We start from the raw sequence: 19,785 nt of genomic DNA on the forward strand, positions 1-19,785 counted from the left end.
TGTGTATGAGAAACCTGATATGGTGGCTTATGGCAGGACTTGGGGTGGGGGTGTAGACTCACTGCTGTCTCATGCTCCTACTGGTACTGATCTCTGCAGTTGGACAGCCACTCTCACCTGTGCACACGTACATGGCCTTTCAGTTAAGAACCTAGATCTGGAGCTTGGCATCGACTGTTGAAGTGTGCGGCTAAGGGACTCGTGGACTACTTATTGTCTTGGCATTGTCAGGGCTCAGTGGCAATCCTTTTGTTGAAATGGTCCCCTGTCACAGTTTTCTGATGTGATTTCCCCCTCTTTTCCACACCTGCCTCCCAATGCCACCTCTAAGAACCGATTGTGATTCCTTTTGGGGCCCTGGCTGAGGAAGTTCACTTTTTCCCCCTTCTCTCCAAAAAGCTGATCCTCCCTTAGCAGGTTGTCTGGTTCTATACCTCACATTGGAGGCATGCAGAAAGTTGGGACATACATCTTGCATCCTAGGAGCCAGTAACATGTCTCAGATTGACCTATCTGACATGTTTCTCCACTGCTGCTCTGAAATCCCTTGACCTCCTTGGAGTTTCTGGGCCACCTTGAATAATCTTGTCTTGCCAGGTCTTCAGTGGGGATCAGGAAAGCATTTCCACTCTTGGCCCTCTCTACACCCATCACTTCTCCATCCTCAGGGAACTTCAGAGGTATGATCAGGACACATATATTTGACTATCTGCTTCTCTTACTTTTTTCTTCCTTTATTTCTGCTCACACATGAGCTGGAAGGGAAAGGTTTTTCTCCTCTAAGGAATATAGGGATATATCTCCTCCTATATCTTACCCTGAATTCCCTGTGCTCCTAGTTTATGAAAATCTCCATGTTCAAATACAAAGGCTTTGGGTGCCTCAAGACAATAAGAAATGTGGAATTAATAAAGATAAAACCATATTAATCTAATATTCCTGGGTGCCTGGGTGGTTCAGTTGGTTAAGCATCTGATACTTGATTTTGGCCCAGGTCATGATCTCAGGGTTGGGAGATAGAGCCCTGTGTCAGATTCAGTGCTGAGTGTGGAGCCCACCCAAGATTCTCTCTTCCTCACCCTCTGCCCCTCCCTGCTCTAAAAAAATCTAAAATTCTCAGAGTATTATTTGTTAGACCTACTATTTTTCACACAGTGCCTATCTTTTGTAGGGAAGCAGATATCTCTCCCCTCCTCTTCAGCTCATCACACCTGCCCTCCAGTGGACAGGTTGGACCTTCATTTCCAACTCCATTAGTTTCCACTGAGGAAATTTTCCTGGTTTCTCTCCACATGAGCTCTTTCAGTCTTGTGCTCCATATGCATCCCAGCCCTCATCTAGCATTCAGTTTCATCTTGGTCTTTGGCCTGGGTTGCCAGTCATTCTGCTCTTCCATGGATACAACAGACTGGGCTGTGGACCATACGGGTAGAGGGGATGGAGGAATGTAGCCACAACAGGTCTGACTGCAGGACTAAGCAGTAACATGACAATCAGATTGTGATCACCAAGCATAAGATATGTGAAATATTTTAAAAGAGCCTGTTTGATTCTTCTTGAGAGGCCCTCCTCAGTTCCCCTAACTTGTGCAGGGGGTTGGCCCTAGAGTGAGGACTGGGTATGTGCCATGTCCTAGGGAATGAGGGAGGGAAACAATCTGTCAAATTCAGGTAGGCAGAGACTTGGCCAGAGCTGGACAATTGGTAAAGAACCAGTGGAGTTGAAAATCAATATATGTCCATTGTCAAATCATATGCTCTTTTTACTAGAACACTCTGCCTCCACTATTCCTCCTTTTCTGAAATGATATGGTTGCAAATGAAAGAATGTGGAGGTCTCTTGATGCTCTGACATTCTGAAATTTTCTATGTAGAGATTAGCAGAAGGGGAAGCAGTATCTTTCTGCCTCAGGATCTTTTTCATGCCCCAATTAAGCGAAACAATATTTCTTAATAAAAGGAGCAAGGAAAAGGTTTCTGACTGTTTCCTGCTACTTTTAGATATAGTTGCTTCCTGGCCTTCATACAAGGAAGCTGACTTGCTTTTTTCTCTGGAATCTTCTGGCTCACTTCCAGGCCTAAACATTTGCCTCAATTTGGCCCTAACATTTTGGATCCTGTGGTAGGCTAAATAATTGCACCCCCCGCCCCGTCCCCTTGCATCTACATCCTAATCTCTGGAGCCTGTGAATTTTACCTTCTGTGGGAGAAAGGACTTTGTGGATGTGATTAAGTTAAGAATTCTGAGAAAGAGAGATTATCTTGGATGGTCCCAGGTGTGCCCAACATTGTCACTAGCATCTTCTAAGATGGAGGCAGGAAGATCAGAGTCAGAAAAAGATGTGTTGATAGAAGCAAGAGTTTGCAGTGATGTCATTAAGGAATCACAAGTCAAGGAAGGCAGGTGGCCGCTAAAAACTAGAAGACAGGGAAAGGTTTCTCTTCTAAAGCCTCCAGAAGGAACGAGCCCTGCTAATACCTCGACCTGAGCCCAGTAAAATTGATTTTGAACTTCTGACATCCAGAACTGTAAGGAAATAAATAAGATAATAAACTGTAAGATAATAAATTACCACTAAATTTGTGGTAATTTGTTATAGCAGCAATAGGAATCTAATACAGATTCTAATCCCTTCCCTTACTCTGCATCCCTAGGTTCGCCTGACATTAATTCACAATTAATAATGTTTCTGCTTTGTTCTCCATATCTTGCCTTGTCTTCTTGCATCTGAACTTCTTCCTTTCCATATCTATCCCTCAGACTGTGGACTCTGTTTTGGGAATTTTCTGATCATCTCCCCCAATAGATGCAAGTGAGGAATTCTGCTTTCCTCAGAACAGGTGATTCCTCTGCCAGCTTTGAGTTCCACATTGAGGTACACCTCTCGCCAGCTCAGTTGAGAGGGGCCTCTTGTGTGGTGAGTGTGGAGTACAGGCCTATCCATGCTCCCTTTCTTGCCTTCCTTGACCCCGAGCTGGGTTGTTTCTGGACACAAGTCACAACAGCTCAAGGACTTGTTGACTGTTCAGGTCTCAGGGGCATCTGACACCATCTTAGCTACTTAGGAAGACGAGGGGATCCTCACCCCAACGGCTCCCTCCCATTTCTCCAAAGGCTTTGCAACCTGTATAAAAGGACTGTAAAAAGGATTCCATCTCTGTTTTGTCTCTGTGAGAATTGCTAGATCAATGGTTGTTTCTACACCTTCAAAAGTGAAATGCTTGCTTACTATTGCAGAGCTTTCAAAGAGGGTTTCTAAAATCAGTTGGTGGGCAGCCCCAGTGGTTTAGCGCTGCCTTTGGCCTGGGGTGTGGTCCTGGAGACCAGGAATTGAGTCCCCCGTCGGGCTTCCTGCATAGTGCCTACTTCTCCCTCTGCCTATGTCTCTGCCTCTTTCTCTCTCTGTGTGTGTCTCTCATGAATAAATAAATAAATAAAATATTAAAAAAATAAAATAAAATCAGTTGGTGGCTCTTGTCCCATCTCCCCAGCCCAGTATGAAAGGATTGAAATTGAAGAGGAGGGAGGAGAGATTGCAGAGGAGAATTTCTTGGAGAGAGTTGGTATTCTTTTGTGTTTGTCATCCCTCCCCTCCATGCATAAAGGATGGGAGGGCTTCCCCTCCACATGAGGCCATTCATTGTCTTCTACTGGTCAATCTGTATTTGGGAAGCTAAGGACTGGTAAGAGGAGTGGTGGCTAGAGAAGCTGGAGAAGGCAAAGCAGAGAAGAAAGAGGATTGCAGGGCAGTAAATGGCATTTCACCTGAAGGTAGAGCAGAGATACTCAAGGGTTTCTTGTGGACCAGAGCTAGGCCCCATGGAAGTGAATCAACCAGCTGTCCCCTTTGACTCTTTCCCAAGAGACTACTTAGAGGGGAAACGTGACCCTAACAGAGGGGTGGACTCTCAGATACCCAGAGGTTGAGAGAGAAACTGTATATGGTCACCAGAGGGGGAGGTGGTGAGGGGGAGTTGGTTATAGGGGAGAAGAGACATTTTGTGGACATCAGAGGAGCTGCAATGAGCCCAGTTGGAGAATCTCTGAGGAAACCGTGAAGGTGCTTTTGAGTACAGCCAACTTTGGGAATCTGCTCTCAAATGGTACCATTGCTGGTTAAGAAAGGCATTTCCACTCCTTACCTGTGTCTTTCTTGCACTCTCACCCAGGAAAAGTCAGGAGCAGTCTAGTGGAGGCCAGGCAGGGGATGGAGGTGAGGAAGAAGGCTGGAGAAGAGGGAAGAAGCTGACCCTCCTAATGTAGGCTTCTAGAATTAAGAATGAGGAGAAGTGTCGACTTGGAATGAGGGTCAGAGTTTTATTTTATATTGGACTGGCTACTTTTAATCCTGAAATGATAATGTTTGGGGGAGTAGAAGTGACTAGAAACCTTTATTATTTTCTAAGAGGAGCTAAGGCATTTATGCTTCATGTTATGGATTTATTCCAGAAATGGGGGGGGGGAAGGACTAGCCCCACGGTGCAGGTTTCGGAGTATGGGAGTAGGAAGGAATAAAGTTAGTTTTGGCTAACACCCTGAGAATTCAGCATGTTCAATGAACCAGGTCTTCTTAGTTTCCAGAACATGATAGACCTGACATCTGGTGGTTTGAAGCCTGGAATTCCATCTTGGCTATTTCCTTTTCCTAAGACTTTCAAAAAAAAAAAACTTTTTTTCAGGCTCAGATGGACTCTGTGTAGCCAAGGTGTTTTATCCACTTAGCAGACCATGGCCTGGCTTAGGCACCATTGCCTGGTGGTGTCATTTGTCTTCAAATGACAAATGGAAAGAATGATAAAATGAAAGCCAATGTTGCTTCCCTTCCTGCAGGTGATTAAACACGATTCGAGTTGGTCCTCCAGATTATTTTACTATTGCCTGGGACCCGGCAGCTATTGCATGATCGTCAGGCTTTCATGAGCATTAAATGAGGTGGTTGAGGTAAAGCACTGAGCACAGTGTTCAGTCTGTGGTGAACTCTCAAAAATGTTAGATATTTTTATGTTTGAATACCACCGACACTTTATTTTTTTATTTTTCTTTTTCTTCCAAATTTTAATTTAAATTCTAGTTCGTTAACATACAGTGCAATATTGGTTCCAGGAGTAGAGTTTAGTGATTCATCACTTATTTGTAACACCCAGTGCTCATCCTAATCAGTGCCCTCCTTAATACCCAACACCCATTTAGCCCATCCCCCACCCGCCTCCCTCCATCGATCCTTAGTTTTTCCTCTATAGTTAAGAGTTTTATGGTTTGCTTCCCTCTCTCTTTTTTCCCCCCTTCCCACATGTTCATCTGTTTTATTTCCAAAATTCCATATATGAGTGAAATCATTTGTCTTTCTCTGGCTCTTATTTCGCTTAGCATAATACTCTTGGATGGAGCTCCAGCTCCATCCATGTCGCTGCAAATGGCAGGATTTCATTCTTTTGTTGGCTGAGTAATATTCCATTGTATATACATAACACACCTTGTGTCCATTCATCAGTCATGCAACACTTGGGCTCTTTTCATCTCTTTTTATAGTTTGGCTATTGTTGAGATAATGCCGCTACAAACATTGGGGTGCATGTACCCCTTTGAGTCTGTATTTTTGTATCTTTTGGGTAAATACCTCGTAGTGCAATTGCTGGGTTATGCGATGTTCTATTTTTGACTTTTTTGAGGCACCTCCAGACTGTTTTCCAGAGTGGCTTCACCAGTTTGCATTCCTACCAACAGGGTAAGAAGGTTCCCCTTTCTCCACACCCTTGCCAACATCTGTTGTTTCCTGTATTGTTCATTTTAACCATTCTGACAGTTATGAGGTGGTATCTCATTGTGGTTTTGATCTGTATTTCCCTGATGCTGAGTGATGTTGAGCATCTTTTCATGTGTCTGTTGGCCATCTGGATGTCTTCTTTGGAAAAAGTGTCTACTCACATTTTCTGTCCATTTCTTAACTGGATTATTCGTTTCTTGGGTGTTAAGTTTGATAAGTTCTTTACAGATGTTGGCTACCAGCCCTTTATCTGATAAGACATTTGGAAATATCTTGTCCCATTCTGTAGGCTGCCTTTTAGTTTTGTTGACTTTTTCCTTTGCTGTGCAGAAGCTTTTTATCTTTTTTAATAAAGTTTTAGTTAATTTATTTGAGAGAGAGCACGTTTGCATGTGAGGCAGGGGGCAGAGATGAAGGGAGAGGGAGAAGTGGACTTTCTGCTGAGCAGGGAGCCTGACTCGGGGCTCCAACCCAGGACCCTGAGAGCATAACCTGAGCTGAAAGCAAACACTTAACTGACTGAGCCACCCAGGTGCCCCTGGAAGCTTTTAATCTTGATGAAGTTTCAATAGTTCTTTTTTGCTTTTATTTCCCTTGCCTCCCACCATGTGTCTCGCTGGTATGGCTGAGGTCAAAGACATTACTGCCTGTGTTCTTCTCTAGGACTTTGATGGTTTCCTGTCTCACATTTAGGTCTTTCATCCATTTTGAATTTATTTTTGTGTATGGTGTAAGAGAGTGGTCCAGTTTCATTCCTCTACAAGTTGTTGTTCAATTTTCCCAACATCATTTGTTGGAGAGACTTTTTTCCATTGGATATTCTTTCCTGTTTTGTCAAAGACTAGTTGACCATCAAGTTGAGGGTCCATTTCTGGGTTCTACATTCTGTTTCATTGCTCCATGTGTCGGTTTTTTTGTGCCAGTACCATACTGTCTTGGTGACTACAGCTTTGTAATATAGCACGAAGTCCAGAATTGGGATGCCTCCAGCTTTTCTTTTCTTTTCTTTCTTTTTTTTTTTCAGGATTGCTTTGGCTATTTGGGGTCTTTTGTGGTTCCATACAAATTTTAGGATTGTTTGTTCTAGCTCTGTGAAAAATTACTGCCAACACTTTAGAAGAAAGGTGCTAGTCAAACTAGTGCCTCAAATAGAAACTAAATTTCTTCCCTCACACATTTACTTCTATCCTGTTGAGCCTTGTAAACTCATTTTTTTCTAATTTTCTCTTTTGCAAAATACAAGCTGTTCCAACAGTTCTCTGCACCAAAACCAAAGTGTTTTATGCTGGTTTTGGGATTTTGTGGGAGACGTTTCAGAAGTATCTTTTTAGAAGCTTCCATGGCTTCCATGGTTTAGTTGCATTAAGTGTAGAAGGCTTCAGAGCTCCTTGGCCCATGGATCTGTGGAGGGCAGCTGGGACTAACACACAAGCAAAGGCTAGATTCCATCTCAGGAAGCCTTCTTCCAGGAAAGTGAGGTGGCTATGGGGACATTGAGGCCAGCAGAGAGATCAGAAAGGAAAGTGAGTACAAGGGCCTGGGAATGATTATCCAAGAGCAAATATGGGTCCAGAAGCTATCCACAGAGACAAGAATCCCTTCTCATCTTGCCTCTGTTCCTAATCAACTACTCACGCAGCAAATATACTCACTTTAAAAGAAGATATCTATTTCTTTATGCTGGTATCATAAAGAAAGGGTGCAGATAGAAGGATCTGTCCTGGAAACTGCCTTTAAAAACTTCTTCCCTGTCTCCATCCATCTCCAGTGAGTAAAAATCCAAAGGAATTTCCTCAGCTGCCATAAGAAAGTCATCTGACTTTCCCTCTTTGATCCTGCATATGGGGGCTCCACTTTTCCTTATCCTAAAAAGGGGGAAAAAAAACCCCTTCCATTTGTGCTGTGTTTAATTACTTCCCAGGAATTTCGTCAGCACTATCTCATTTGAGGAAGGAGAAATCGAGGCTGAGTTGGGCTACCCAAATTTTGCCAAAGTCAAATATTTCCCAAGTCTGGCTCCAAGGGTTCTGACTCCAGCTTATGTTAGATTGGCTCTTTATTAGTTTGTTTGCTTCAAAACATATATTAGTGGCCAAATCCAACCATCTAGGCAGTCTTTTCTTTTCTTTTTAAATTGAAGGATAGTTGACACACCATGTTACGCAGTTTCACGTGTTCAGCATAGTGATTCCACAGCTCTGTACATTATGCTTTGCCCACCGCAAGTGTAGCCACCATCTGTCACTATATAATGCTATTACAACATCATTGACTATATTCCCTGTGCTGTACCTTTCATCCCCATGACTTATTCTGTAATTAAAAGCCTATATCTCCCACTCTCCACTCATTTTTGTCCATTCCCTTATCCCTTTGGCCTTTGGCAACCATCAGTTTGTTCTCTGTATTTATGAGTTTGTTTCTGTTTTTGTTTGTTATTTTTTTTTTAGATTCCACATATAAGTGAATTCATATGGTGTTTGTCTTTCTGAGTTATTTCACTTAGCACAATACCCTCTAAGTCCACCCATATTGTCTCAAATGGCAAGATCTCATTCTTCTCCCCTCCCCATCATTTCTAATGGCTGAGTAACATTCCATTATATCTATCTCATATCTTCTTTATCCATCTATCTAGTGATGGACATAGGTTGACTCTTTTAAGAATCTAGTGGGAACAGTGCTATAATCATTATTAACACCACCACCATCGAACATGTTTAAAATCCTACACTACCAGTTTGAGGTAGCAATAAGATCAGTGGAATGATTTTGAAGGTTTCTGCTTGTGAAAGAGATAGTCACCTTAAAAAAAGAAGATATCTATTTCAAACAACCTTAAAAGCAATTTTAAGGTTTGGACCTAGATTGTCCAAATATTTACTTTAAAGTTCTTTCCAAGAAAAACAACAAAACTGTTTTCTAAAGGTGATTAAAGCTAGCATATTATTTTTTAAAAATCAAGTATATCATACAGGTTATGTTTTTAAAATTATGTGCCTTTTATGGTTGGGAGCTTTGCATTCAAAATAAAGACTGTTTATACCCATTTAATAAGACTTTAGAGTATTTATTTCACCACTTAGATTATTTAGCTTATAGTATTATTTTATGATCAATTTTTGGCCATGTATAGGATTGATATAGTGACAATTTTTGGTTAGAGAGTTATCTGCTTATGATATTGTTCTTTTAGGATAATATAGTTTATAGCATGATATACCTCCTGAAGAGGTAAATTTACAGGAATATCATAGGTTAAATAGTTTTAAAACATTTAATAGTGAATTTCTTCTGCTGAAGCTTTTAATTTCAACTACTCATGCAGCAAAACATTTTATCAATGATAAATGATTTTCTAGTTTAGTAGTGACATTGGACAAAGCTGAAATAAGGGTATATTTTGCAAACATAACCACACCATAAATGAACTTCCTTCTCTAAGGATTGCATCTTCCACATGAACCATAAATCCCAGGACACTGACAGATCATTGATTTCACCATGGAGTGTGATAGATGGAGGGAGGGTGGGCTACCTCACACCTCACGTGGCAAATCTTCCTAAAAATCTCCCTAAATGTTCTTGATTTTCCCTTGAAATCCCTTTCCCGTTATCACTGCCTCTTTCCCCTAGTCTAGGCTTTCTCAGCCAGATGCTCAGGCATGATTTTGTTTCTAAAAAGAGCAGTGTGAAGAAGCAGGCATCCCATGTAGAGAAGGAGATGACGGAAGGATCAAGACAGAAGGTCTAGTATCCAGTCCCCAGCATGATACATGATCTGTCCTAGCAGCAAAGCCATGAGGTCTTCAGCAGAGCAGTCCTCCCGTGTGGGGTGGGTAGGTTCCTGGCTTCACTGACCACATACCGAACTTCACAGCTCTGCAAGAGATTCTACAGGTCTTTTAATAGACCTTATAAATGACTTTTCTGCTTAAATTGCTTAAATAACTAGAGTAGATTGTTATTTATTTTTTTTAGTATAACCAAAATGCTGACTGATCTACTCTGTTGATCTCAACCTCAATCCCTAAGCCAGTTCCTAGTCTCAGGCATTTCACTTTACTAGCTTTTCACCTCAGAACTCCCTAATGTAACAGGAAAGGGAGGCAGAGAGCAGCCCAGCAAAACAAAAATGGCAACCACCTTGGGAACCTCCAATTCATCCAGGAAAAACAATGACAAAAAGGCGAGAGCAAACATACAAGAACTTGGAGACAGACCTGCCCAAGATATACCCAAGCAGAGGTGAAAAGGGCTGCAAAAGGAGAATGCAACCTGCTTTCTCCTTTTCCTGTAATACCAACCAACAACCCCCTTGCCCATGCTCTATTACATATGTGCCCTCTTCCTTCCAAGGTGTCATTTTAAGGTATAGGGCTTGGGATGTAAGGCTACAGATTTTCTCTGCCTAGAACAGCTTTGGGACTTTGGTGTCCAATCCTACCTACCAGAAAATATCCCCCATTAATGATGCCTCAATGCCAGACACGGTTCTGGCGCATTTCCTACGTTAACTTTAATTATAACATCAGGTGATGTGAGACAGATACTAGTATCGTACCAATTCCAGATTATCCAGTGAAGACTCACAGGTCCAGAGAGGCGTGAGTAACTTGTCCAAGGTCACAGTTAGGTATTCAAGGGCTCAGAATTCAGATCTAAGGAGCCTGGCTCAATGCCCCAGTGATGGTCACAGCATTACTATTTTTCTACAAGAAGTCCCACCTTGCCTCGGCAGCTGTCATGTTTCAGGAACGTTCTGTCGAAGGACTTCCCTCTTCATGGATGTGTGTTTTATTTTATTTATTTATTTATTTATTTATTTATTTTTAAAAAAAATTTTAAATTTTTTACTTATTTATTCATTAGACACACACACACAGAGGCATAGACACAGGCAGAGGGAGAAGCAGGTGCCATGCAGAGAGCCTGACATGGGACTCCATCCTGGGCCTCCAGGATCACGCCCTGGGCAGAAGGCGGCCCCAAACCACTGAGCCACCCTGGCTGCCCTGGATGTGTGTTTTAATTGTAGTGACATAGTGGATTAAATTCATTCTGTTCATTTTCTCACAAGGGTAGTGGCTCCTTAGGGAATCGCTGAAGTTTGGGGACAACATGGGCCCCTGTGATAAGGCCCTAAGGCCAACACACCAGGAGGAGCCAGAGGAGAAGCAGAGCCTATTAGGGCATGTGGACACCCATTGAGTAAGGGAGCTTACATGGCTATGAGGCCTTCTCTCGTTATAATATGAAGAAGGTACATTTGCCCATTGTCAGGAGGATCATAGACATCTGGTTCTCTACCATGTGGGACTGGAACATCAGAAGTACCAGGTAAAGGTTTTAAGTCATTACTAGATAGGCTGAACTGTAACCTATATCTCAAATTTCTTGAAGACTCGTGGGCCCCAAAGGGCTACATAAGTATTACTTCTGTCAAGTGGGCCGTAGACTAGATGTGGGAAATGCATTGCCTCCTATGCAGAAGAATTTCATGGAAGGTGAATAAGCATCTTTTGTCCCTTTTCTTTATCCAGTTCTTGTTCTCTCCCATCTGCCCCTGCTCACCTGCTTGTCCTGGTACCTGCCTAACTTGGGGAAGTGTTCACTGACTGGGAACTGTGATTGTTAGTAATCTAGCCACCTCCCTCCACTCAGAACTGGCCGCTTCAAGGAAAAGACCCTGTGCTATCAGAGAAATGGGAACTTTCCTATCTTAGAGATGTTTAATACTCAAGTTCAAGCCGTGGCAGAGGGTAGCAAAAAGAAATATATGAGCTGTCTGAGGAGCGGTTGAAATGGGACCTGGAGCTCAGGCAGAAGGATTGTATTTGAGCAGGAGCAGGGCAGCCTCTATGGAAGACTAGAGTCCCTGATACCGAGAGGCAGAGGTTCTGCATCTTCATGGCACCTCACAATTACCTACGGGGCAGCTTTTAAAAATTCCAATGCCTGAGCTTCATCACGACCAGTTAAATCAGAATTCCTAGTGTTTGTGTCCAGACATCAGTATTTTTTAAGGTCTTCAGGTGTTTCCAGTGAGCAGCCAAGTGAGGGACCCACTGAAAGCAATATATTGTGGGCAGAGGATAATTTCTGGCTGACTTTGGATCTGATACATACCCGTGGCAGGACTGTGAACAGCTGTGAGATCTTCTTCAGCAGTTCTAAGAGCTCCTAGATCTGTATTTGAGATGTTACACATGCTGTCCTAGAGTTTGTGTTTGTATCAGTCATGTTTTTTATTTTCTGTACTTTATGATGTTTTGATATCTTAGGGGCCTCGCTGGTTGAGGATAGGCCACCCCTCCCAGAGCTAGCTAATTCCTAGAGATAGCAAACCAACTTCCTGTGAGTATGCCTTTTGTATGCAAACGGACCAACCCAAAGCCCTATCTCCAACCACTCCTTAGTCTGACTCTTGAAGCTGCCTGCCCTGTCATCCCAGGGCCAGGTCAGCTAAACCAGACAGCTAGAGACCACTCTTGTTTCCCAGAGCCCCCTGAAATTATTCAAACTATTCAATTCTAAAACTTAATCTTTCCTACCTTGCTTTGCCCATTTCTTCCCATAGAAATCACAAGAAAGTCACAGGGCCATGCTTTCCCCTCTCTCTTTCTGCCTCCGGACTGACCCAGGGCTTCCCCATTTGGCTCTTCATGGTGTCATGTGTCCCTTCTCTTGGGAATTGTAACTAATAAACTCCTTCCACCAGGGGCAGTTGTCTCTGCGTCTTTACCTTCCCATATCTGATTAAAACAAATCCCAGGTACAAATCTTGAAACCGTGTTAAAGATTTCAGCATTTGAAATGAAATCCAATTTCCCATTCCAGCAGGTGATTAAACAAGATTTGAGTTGGTTCTCCACATTTTTTCAGTGTTGGCTAGGACCTGGGAGGCATTGCATGATCCTGGGTAGACGGCATTTCTAGATGTGAGGTTTGTTGTTTGTCTGCCAGGACTTTGTACATGCTGAGGCCTATAGACACACACCATTTGTACATACGCACATTCTATGCGTTTTTATATATAAATGCTCTCATACCATAGCACTGACTTATTCACTCTTTCATTCAACAATTTATTGGCAGCTATTTCCATGCCGTACACTGTTCAGGAACAGGAAATACTGTGGTGAGTAGACAGTTTTCATAGAGTTTATATTGTGCTGGGAGGGACAGGTAATTAAAACATTACAAAGAAAGAAATATCATTTCAAATAATGAGAGATGATTAGAAATAAAAGATAGAAGGCAGAGAGGCAATATTATGTGGTGTGACCAGTGAAGCCCTCTACAAGGAGTTCATATTTGAGTGCAGACAGCAACTGAATGACAAGGAACCAACCTGTGAAGATGGTGGGAAGAGCCCTGGAGTGGAAATCACAAGTGAAAAGGCCAGAATTGAGGACGACTGCACTACGTACTATTAGGCACCCTGCTTTTTCACTTAACACATGTAAGAGATGGTTCCGTGTCACAGAAAAAACGGCCTTTTCTTTTTGGCAACTGCATAGGATTCCATTAGAGGGATAAACCATAATGTACTTAACCAGTCACATATTATCATTTAAGTAATTTCTATCATTTTTGGTGATCTAAGCAATTTGGACATGAATGTTTTTTGAATATATATATATATATATATATATATATATATATATATGCCCACAAGATAACTCCATTGGTAAGGACATACCCAGGAAGTAGAGTGACTGGAACAAATGACATGTGCCTTTAATTCTAATTGATATTTAATTGATGTGCCAAATTGCCCTCATAGAATTGAACAGATGTGTACTACCAGCAACAAGATATGGGAGTCCCTGTTTCACCCTCTACACTGTGTGTTGCCCTTTTGAGCATCATCAAAATGAATGCCCCAAATAGCATTTTGAAATTTTATCTTGCATTTCTGTCGTGAGTCTGAAACTTTTCCTATAAGTACAAGCCATTTGCATCTCCTTTTCTGTGACCAGTCGATCTGTACCCTTTGCCCATTTTTGCTTTGTGATTATTCACCTTTTTCTTATTGATTGCCAAGAATGCCGTATGCATTAATGAAATGGGCCCCTCCCTCACGTTAAATACGGAAGTTTGCGTCCTCTCGTTTCATTTTGTTTAAGGTGGGAGCCCACGAATCAAGCTGCTTTATATGTAATTAACAAATTGTGTGTTTTGCATCACGTTGGACCGTCCGTCTGTCCTCCAGTGCTGCTGCTCCTTGCGGTCGCCTGTTGCAACTGCTCTGTTCCTCCTCTGTCTCTTCCTCTGTTCTTTGCACCCATCTCAGTTGCCACCGATAAGCTGGCGGATTCTAAATATGTTTCTGTAGCTCAGATTCTCCTCACTTACACCCCCTCTGCCAACCGTACGGCTCCACACCCCATGTCCACATGAACTCACCACCTGCACCTTGTCCTGCCCTCGACCTGGTATACTTTTTGTCATGTTCTTCCCTAGTTCCTTCTTCACACAGTAGTCAGGGTTCAGATTGGATCATATCACTCCCCTGTTTGAACATCTTTATGGCTTTTCCTCCTCCTTCTCTTTTCTCTCTTTTCTCCTATGTCTTCTTTAGAGTGAAGTCTAAACTCTTTAATATGGCTTACAAGGCTCGTGTGCTCTGGTCCCCATTCATACCTCCAGCATAATCTCTTAATACTTGAAATACACAGCACTCCCAACCCCTCATCCCCACCAGTTGGAGCCAGTCCCATCAATAAGCTCTTGGAACGTATAATGATCTCTTTTGACTTGCTGCTTTTGCACATGCTTTTCCTCTGCCTGGATGCTCCTTTTCCCAGCTGTCTTTGTCTGGCTCTGCTATCCCTGCTTGAACTTAGGTCCTACATGTCACTTCTTCATCAGCTTTTCCAGATGCTCCTACTACCCCAGCTCTAGACTAATCGCTTCCCACAGGGTCTTGTATTTTTCCCATCATGGTACCTGTCCCATAATAATGCAATGCCTATTTATTTGCCTGAGTCCCCTAGTAGATTTCAAATTACACATGGGCTTCATCTTCTTTCCTTCAATAATTTGGGCTGAGGTGCTAGAAATACATTTCGGCATTTTGATCACAGTTGAATCCTTAACTGTCAAGTTCTTGGCTTGGAACCATCACTCAACAAACAGCTATTTATTGCACATATGGATGAATGAATAACTTCTGGGATTTTCGCAGCGTAGCCTAACATTTGTATTTAAGGTTTTGTGCCAGTTTGTCCCCTTTAATATACCAGGATATACTAATGTAACATTGTCTAGAAACAGTCACATCACGGGGCTTTATCTTCTCTGTTAGTTTTACATGACAATGTGGATTCGTCATTCTTTAGTAATTAGTACTAAATTAGTAATTAGTAAGTCTTCTCAATGTCTCCTCCCTGTTTCTCTGACAGCAGTATTTCCTCCAAGCTACTGGTGGATTAAAGTTCTTCGTGCATTTCTACTCTTGTACCACACAGGCATACACTGGATCCACCCCCGCAAAGCTCACTCTAGTTCCTCTTCATTCCCGAGCTATCGAAGAGACAGTTTTTAGCCAAATGGGCTCCAGGATGGGGTAAGAAGTCTGTGTGATTCACTGAGCAGGCCCCCAAAATATTTGTTCTTAAGAAACGATTGTTTCTCTATAGAAGTAACATCCATTGAGAATGATTAGGAGAAATCTGGAAGATATATAATGAAGAAAATAAAAATCGCCCATAATCCCATCACATAGAGAGCAACTGTTAACATTTTGGTGAGTGACATCATCCACTCCCTTGTGTCAGTGGCCATCTGTTAAACCAAGTCTACCCTCCTCTTGACCCTGTGCTCTGGATTATTGGACCTGCCTCCATCAGCATCTTCACCGGTTTGTCCTTGGCAGCATTTCAGGTTCAACACAAGTTCAACACAGAAACCTCCATCACCACCCTCCCAACTTGCTCCTGCTCTTGTGTTCCCTTTTTCAGCAAATGGCACCATCATGCATCCAGTGGTCCAGATTCAGAAATGCTTCTAACTTCCCTTTCTTTCACACTTCCATACCGAGTCAAAGTTCTATAGTTTCCACTTCCTGCGTATCTCATGACTCCATGTCCCCAACCTCCTGTGTCAGTCCAGACTCCATCACCTTTCTCCTGGAATAGAGCAGCAGCTCCCCAGACAGGCCATCCAGTGCCTGGATCCTTCTCTACGCTGTGGCCAGAGTGACCACGTAGGAACAGCAAGTCATTCCATGAATTCACATCCTTCTGCTGTTGACAGAGTCCTTCCGCGAATGTCCTGGCCCTTATTGGACCCTTGCTGCTTGAACCATTCTTCATCTCCTCTTTGGACTGACCTCTACTCAACCTACAGTTCTCCACTTAGCCATCTTTGTCTTCTGAGACGTCTTCTTTGACTCCCCTCTCCTCTCAAAAAAGTCTAGCACAGAGACTCCTAGGAGCCACTTCACCCCTCACATCTTCACCCCTCACATCTGTCCTTCCCCTCCCATCTGTGAGCCCCCCTCTGGCCGTGAGTTGTGCCTTCTTCATCCCGAGCCCATCGCCTCACACAGGGCCCAGTGCGTGGGGAGAACCAGCCAGTGTGGATGCGGCCCCTATCTGCAGATCCAGGGTTCTACATCCTGCTGCCTTTGGCCACTGCTCAAAGGAGGGGTGGAGGATGGAGCACCTGCTGGGAGACTCTCCTTTTTGGGGACGCTCTTCCAGATTCTCTTTCTGCAGTCCAGTCCTTGAGTCCCCCCTGGTGGTATTGGTGACACAGAGCATCCCGACAGAGGAGGCTTTGGGGGGCAGGGCCACCCCCTGTGGCCTGTCAGGGCTCACGCAGACCTTGCGCCCGCCGCCCCCGCCCCCGCCCCAGCACCCTGCGGATGGCCGCGGTGACCTCGCGATTGCGCAGGCTGTAGATGAGCGGGTACAGCAGCGGGGTGACGTTGGTGTAGACCAGCGCCAGCGTGCGGTCCCGCCGCGGGGAGTAGCTGGCCTTGGGGCGCGCGTACATGAAGGTGGCGCAGCCGTAGTGCAGGCAGGTGACGGCCAGGTGCGAGGCGCAGGTGGAGGCGGCCTTGCGGCGGCCGCGGGGGCAGCGCAGGCGGCGCAGGGCGGCGGCGATGGCCCCGTACGAGGCCAGGATGAGCAGCGAGGGCAGCAGCAGCAGCAGCAGGCAGGCGCCCAGCAGGGGCAGCTCGTCCGCGTAGCTCCGCGTGCAGGCCAGCTCCAGCAGCGCCGTGATGTCGCAGAAGAAGTGCACCAGCAGGCGGGAGCCGCAGAAGGGCAGGTGGAAGACGGCCCCCGCGAGCCCCACGGACACCGCCAGGCCCCCGAGGCAGCAGGCCAGGGCCAGCCGCGCGCACAGCCCCGGGGTCACCACCGCCGCGTAGCGCAGCGGGTGGCAGACGGCCACGTAGCGGTCGTAGGCCATGGTGGCCAGCAGGAAGCACTCGGCCCCTCCCAGCGCCACGAACATCTGCATCTGCAGCGCGCAGCCCAGGAAGGAGATGGGGCGGCCCCCGGGGGGCCCCGGCGCCGCCAGGTCGGCCAGGGAGCGGGGCACCACCACCAGCGTGTAACAGAGCTCGATGGCTGACAGCTGGCACAGGAAGAGCAGCATGGGCGGCCGGCGGGGCGCCGAGGCCACGGCCACCAGGATGAGCAGGTTCCCGCCCACGGTGGCCAGGTGCACGGCCAGCAGCAGCAAGAAGAGCAGGGGCCTCAGGTGTGGGAACTCAGAGAAGCCCTGAAGGAGAAAGCCTCGGGGCATGCTGGCGTTGCCCGGACCCGGGCCGTCCATGCACTGGCCTGCCCACAGGCACCTGAGGAAAGGAGTGGAGGGAGGGAGAGCCGGTGGGTACAGCCCCTCCGCCCCTCTGCAGGAGGGAGGGCTGGATGTTAGAGCGTCGGTCGCAGTAGCGGCTGCAGAGAGCGGGTAGGGTCCCCAGGCGCACGACCAGCACCCCCACCCCACCCCACCCCACCCCTGCCATGCTGGACCATTCATGAACTCCTGATGTCTTGCCTGCCTCCTGGACTCAAATTCTCAACATGCTTTTTTCCAAAGAAGCCTTAACTTTAGGATCTTGCCTTACAACCCATCACTCCTGACCGCCACCTACAAAGGACTCCCTCCCTGCCTTCAGATCCTAGTTATTTATTACTTGGTGGGTCCCCTATTGCCAGGAGTGTTATGCCGCCCTCAGCCTTAGCTCCCCATGGCAAGAACTGTGTCCATACACCCCGCCTCCACTTCCCCCTCCCTGCCCTACTCTACAGCTTTGAGCTGCTTTCTGTGGTGTGTCACAGAATCGTTAAAAACAAGATGCAGGTGAAGGCCTTAATCTCACACAGCCTCATAATTTTCAAAATGAAAATAAAGCTGGCATGATGTGTGTAGGGGAGGCTTACCCACTCACAGAAAGCTAGGGACATGGGATCCCTGGGTGGCGCAGCGGTTTGGCGCCTGCCTTTGGCCCAGGGCGCGATCCCGGAGACCCGGGATCGAATCCCACGTCGGGCTCCCGGTGCGTGGAGCCTGCTTCTCCCTCTGCCTGTGTCTCTGCCTCTCTCTCTCACTGTGTGCCTATCATAAATAAATAAAATTAAAAAAAAAAAAGAAAGCTAGGGACAGAATCTGCATTCCTGAGACTGAATCCAGAACTTCTTGTGACCCACATGCAGCCTTAAAAAAATGGTCACCGGGATCATTTGGTTGATCTATATTGATTTAGCCTTCAGTAGAGACCCAGGTGTGCCCCAAGTGCTGAGGCAGACACTTAGGCAGCAGGGAATGAGCGGTGGGAAGGGCTCCCTGGGTACATCAGGAACAAAATGTCCCTAACGTTTTTATTAATACTCCGTCAACATGAGAAAAAAGTGATGTGTATCTGTTCTAACTCGCCTTTCAGAATTAGCAGTACATTCCAAATTTGCCGATGGAACACAGTTTCTTTCTCAGCGTTACCTGGTGACTCATTTGCAGGCAACATTTGGAAAACACGGAGAGTGTGTAGGTTGACGGCAATTGTTGAAAACCTCTGCAGGGGGGAACATGAAGTGATAAGGACTTTGTGGCCGACTGGAAGAGAGTATTTGATTTTCCAGTAGTTGTTAATGACATCTCTTTTTTTTTTAAATTATTATTAGCTTTAATTGTAAGCTCAACTATTATTTCCTCTTAACTGCCTCTGAGCCACTGTTGATAACCAATTTTGGAAGTGGAATTTGTGCATGGTTGTGATACCGTAGAAAGCAATAGCAATCAAGCTGGGCTAAGGAAAAACTGGGAAGAGTGGGAAGAGCTCGATTTTTGCTGTGTAATGCTCCTTTTTGAGAGAATTCTGACGGCTTATATTTATCAGTACCACTCCATGCTCTTTCATCTGAGGGGGGCAACTTCAAACACAAGCTTGGGGTCAAACACAAAGGTGGGGTGGGGTTTGGTGTGGGTGGAAAGCGGGGAGTCCCTTCCCATCTGTTTTAAAGCCCTCACATTTGTTATCGGTGTCGGTTTTGGCCAGTGTTCGTTCTCCTGAGCCAGTTTAACAGACCTGTGTGCAGTGCCTCTTCCTTGCCGTGTGGCGAGTGTCGTAGCTGTGAGTGGGGACAAGAGGGCTGTCCTGGAGGTTCAGGCAGGGTGAAACTGTAGAAGTACCCACGGCAGCCCTCTTCACTCTGCTTCAGCTTGCCATCTCTCGACTGCTTTCTTTTCGTCTCCTTAAAGAAGCAGGGGGTGGGTGGCAGAGAGACAAAAAAGAGTCCAGTTCTTTTTCTTTCAGTTCACCCTGCACAGAAATGACAAGAAAGGTTGGGCCGGGACAGCAGGAACTGCAGGCTCCAGGGACATTGTTGTGTTTTACAAATGAGGCCAAGAGTGGACAGCAAGCTGAGTGGGTCGAGCCAATCAAATGTAGACTGAAGAATGTTTCTACCTTGTTTAGTAGATTTGGGAGGATTTATCATAAACTCTAGGAATGTATTAGAAATGCCTTTCATCTGGGGGCAGGATGGGGAGGTGGGGAA

The 19,785-nt window shown here is 45.2% G+C and overlaps 1 protein-coding gene across 1 annotated transcript; it reads right to left on the bottom strand.

The window, feature by feature from the left end:
* Window positions 1-16,582: 16,582 nt before the first annotated feature.
* LOC129515771 (olfactory receptor 10AC1-like) lies at window positions 16,583-17,560 on the bottom strand. Its single transcript, XM_055334786.1, has one exon. The coding sequence runs from the start codon at window positions 17,558-17,560 to the stop codon at window positions 16,583-16,585; it is 978 nt and encodes a 325-aa protein (XP_055190761.1).
* Window positions 17,561-19,785: the final 2,225 nt, after the last annotated feature.

This window comes from Nyctereutes procyonoides, unplaced genomic scaffold (assembly GCF_905146905.1).
Source record: "Nyctereutes procyonoides isolate TBG_1078 unplaced genomic scaffold, NYPRO_anot_genome, whole genome shotgun sequence".
Classification (NCBI taxonomy): domain Eukaryota; kingdom Metazoa; phylum Chordata; class Mammalia; order Carnivora; family Canidae; genus Nyctereutes; species Nyctereutes procyonoides.

Excerpts from the sequence above, each read along its gene's own strand:
- LOC129515771 (XM_055334786.1), bottom strand. The coding sequence starts at position 17,560 with ATGGACGGCCCGGGTCCGGGCAACGCCAGCATGCCCCGAGGCTTTCTC.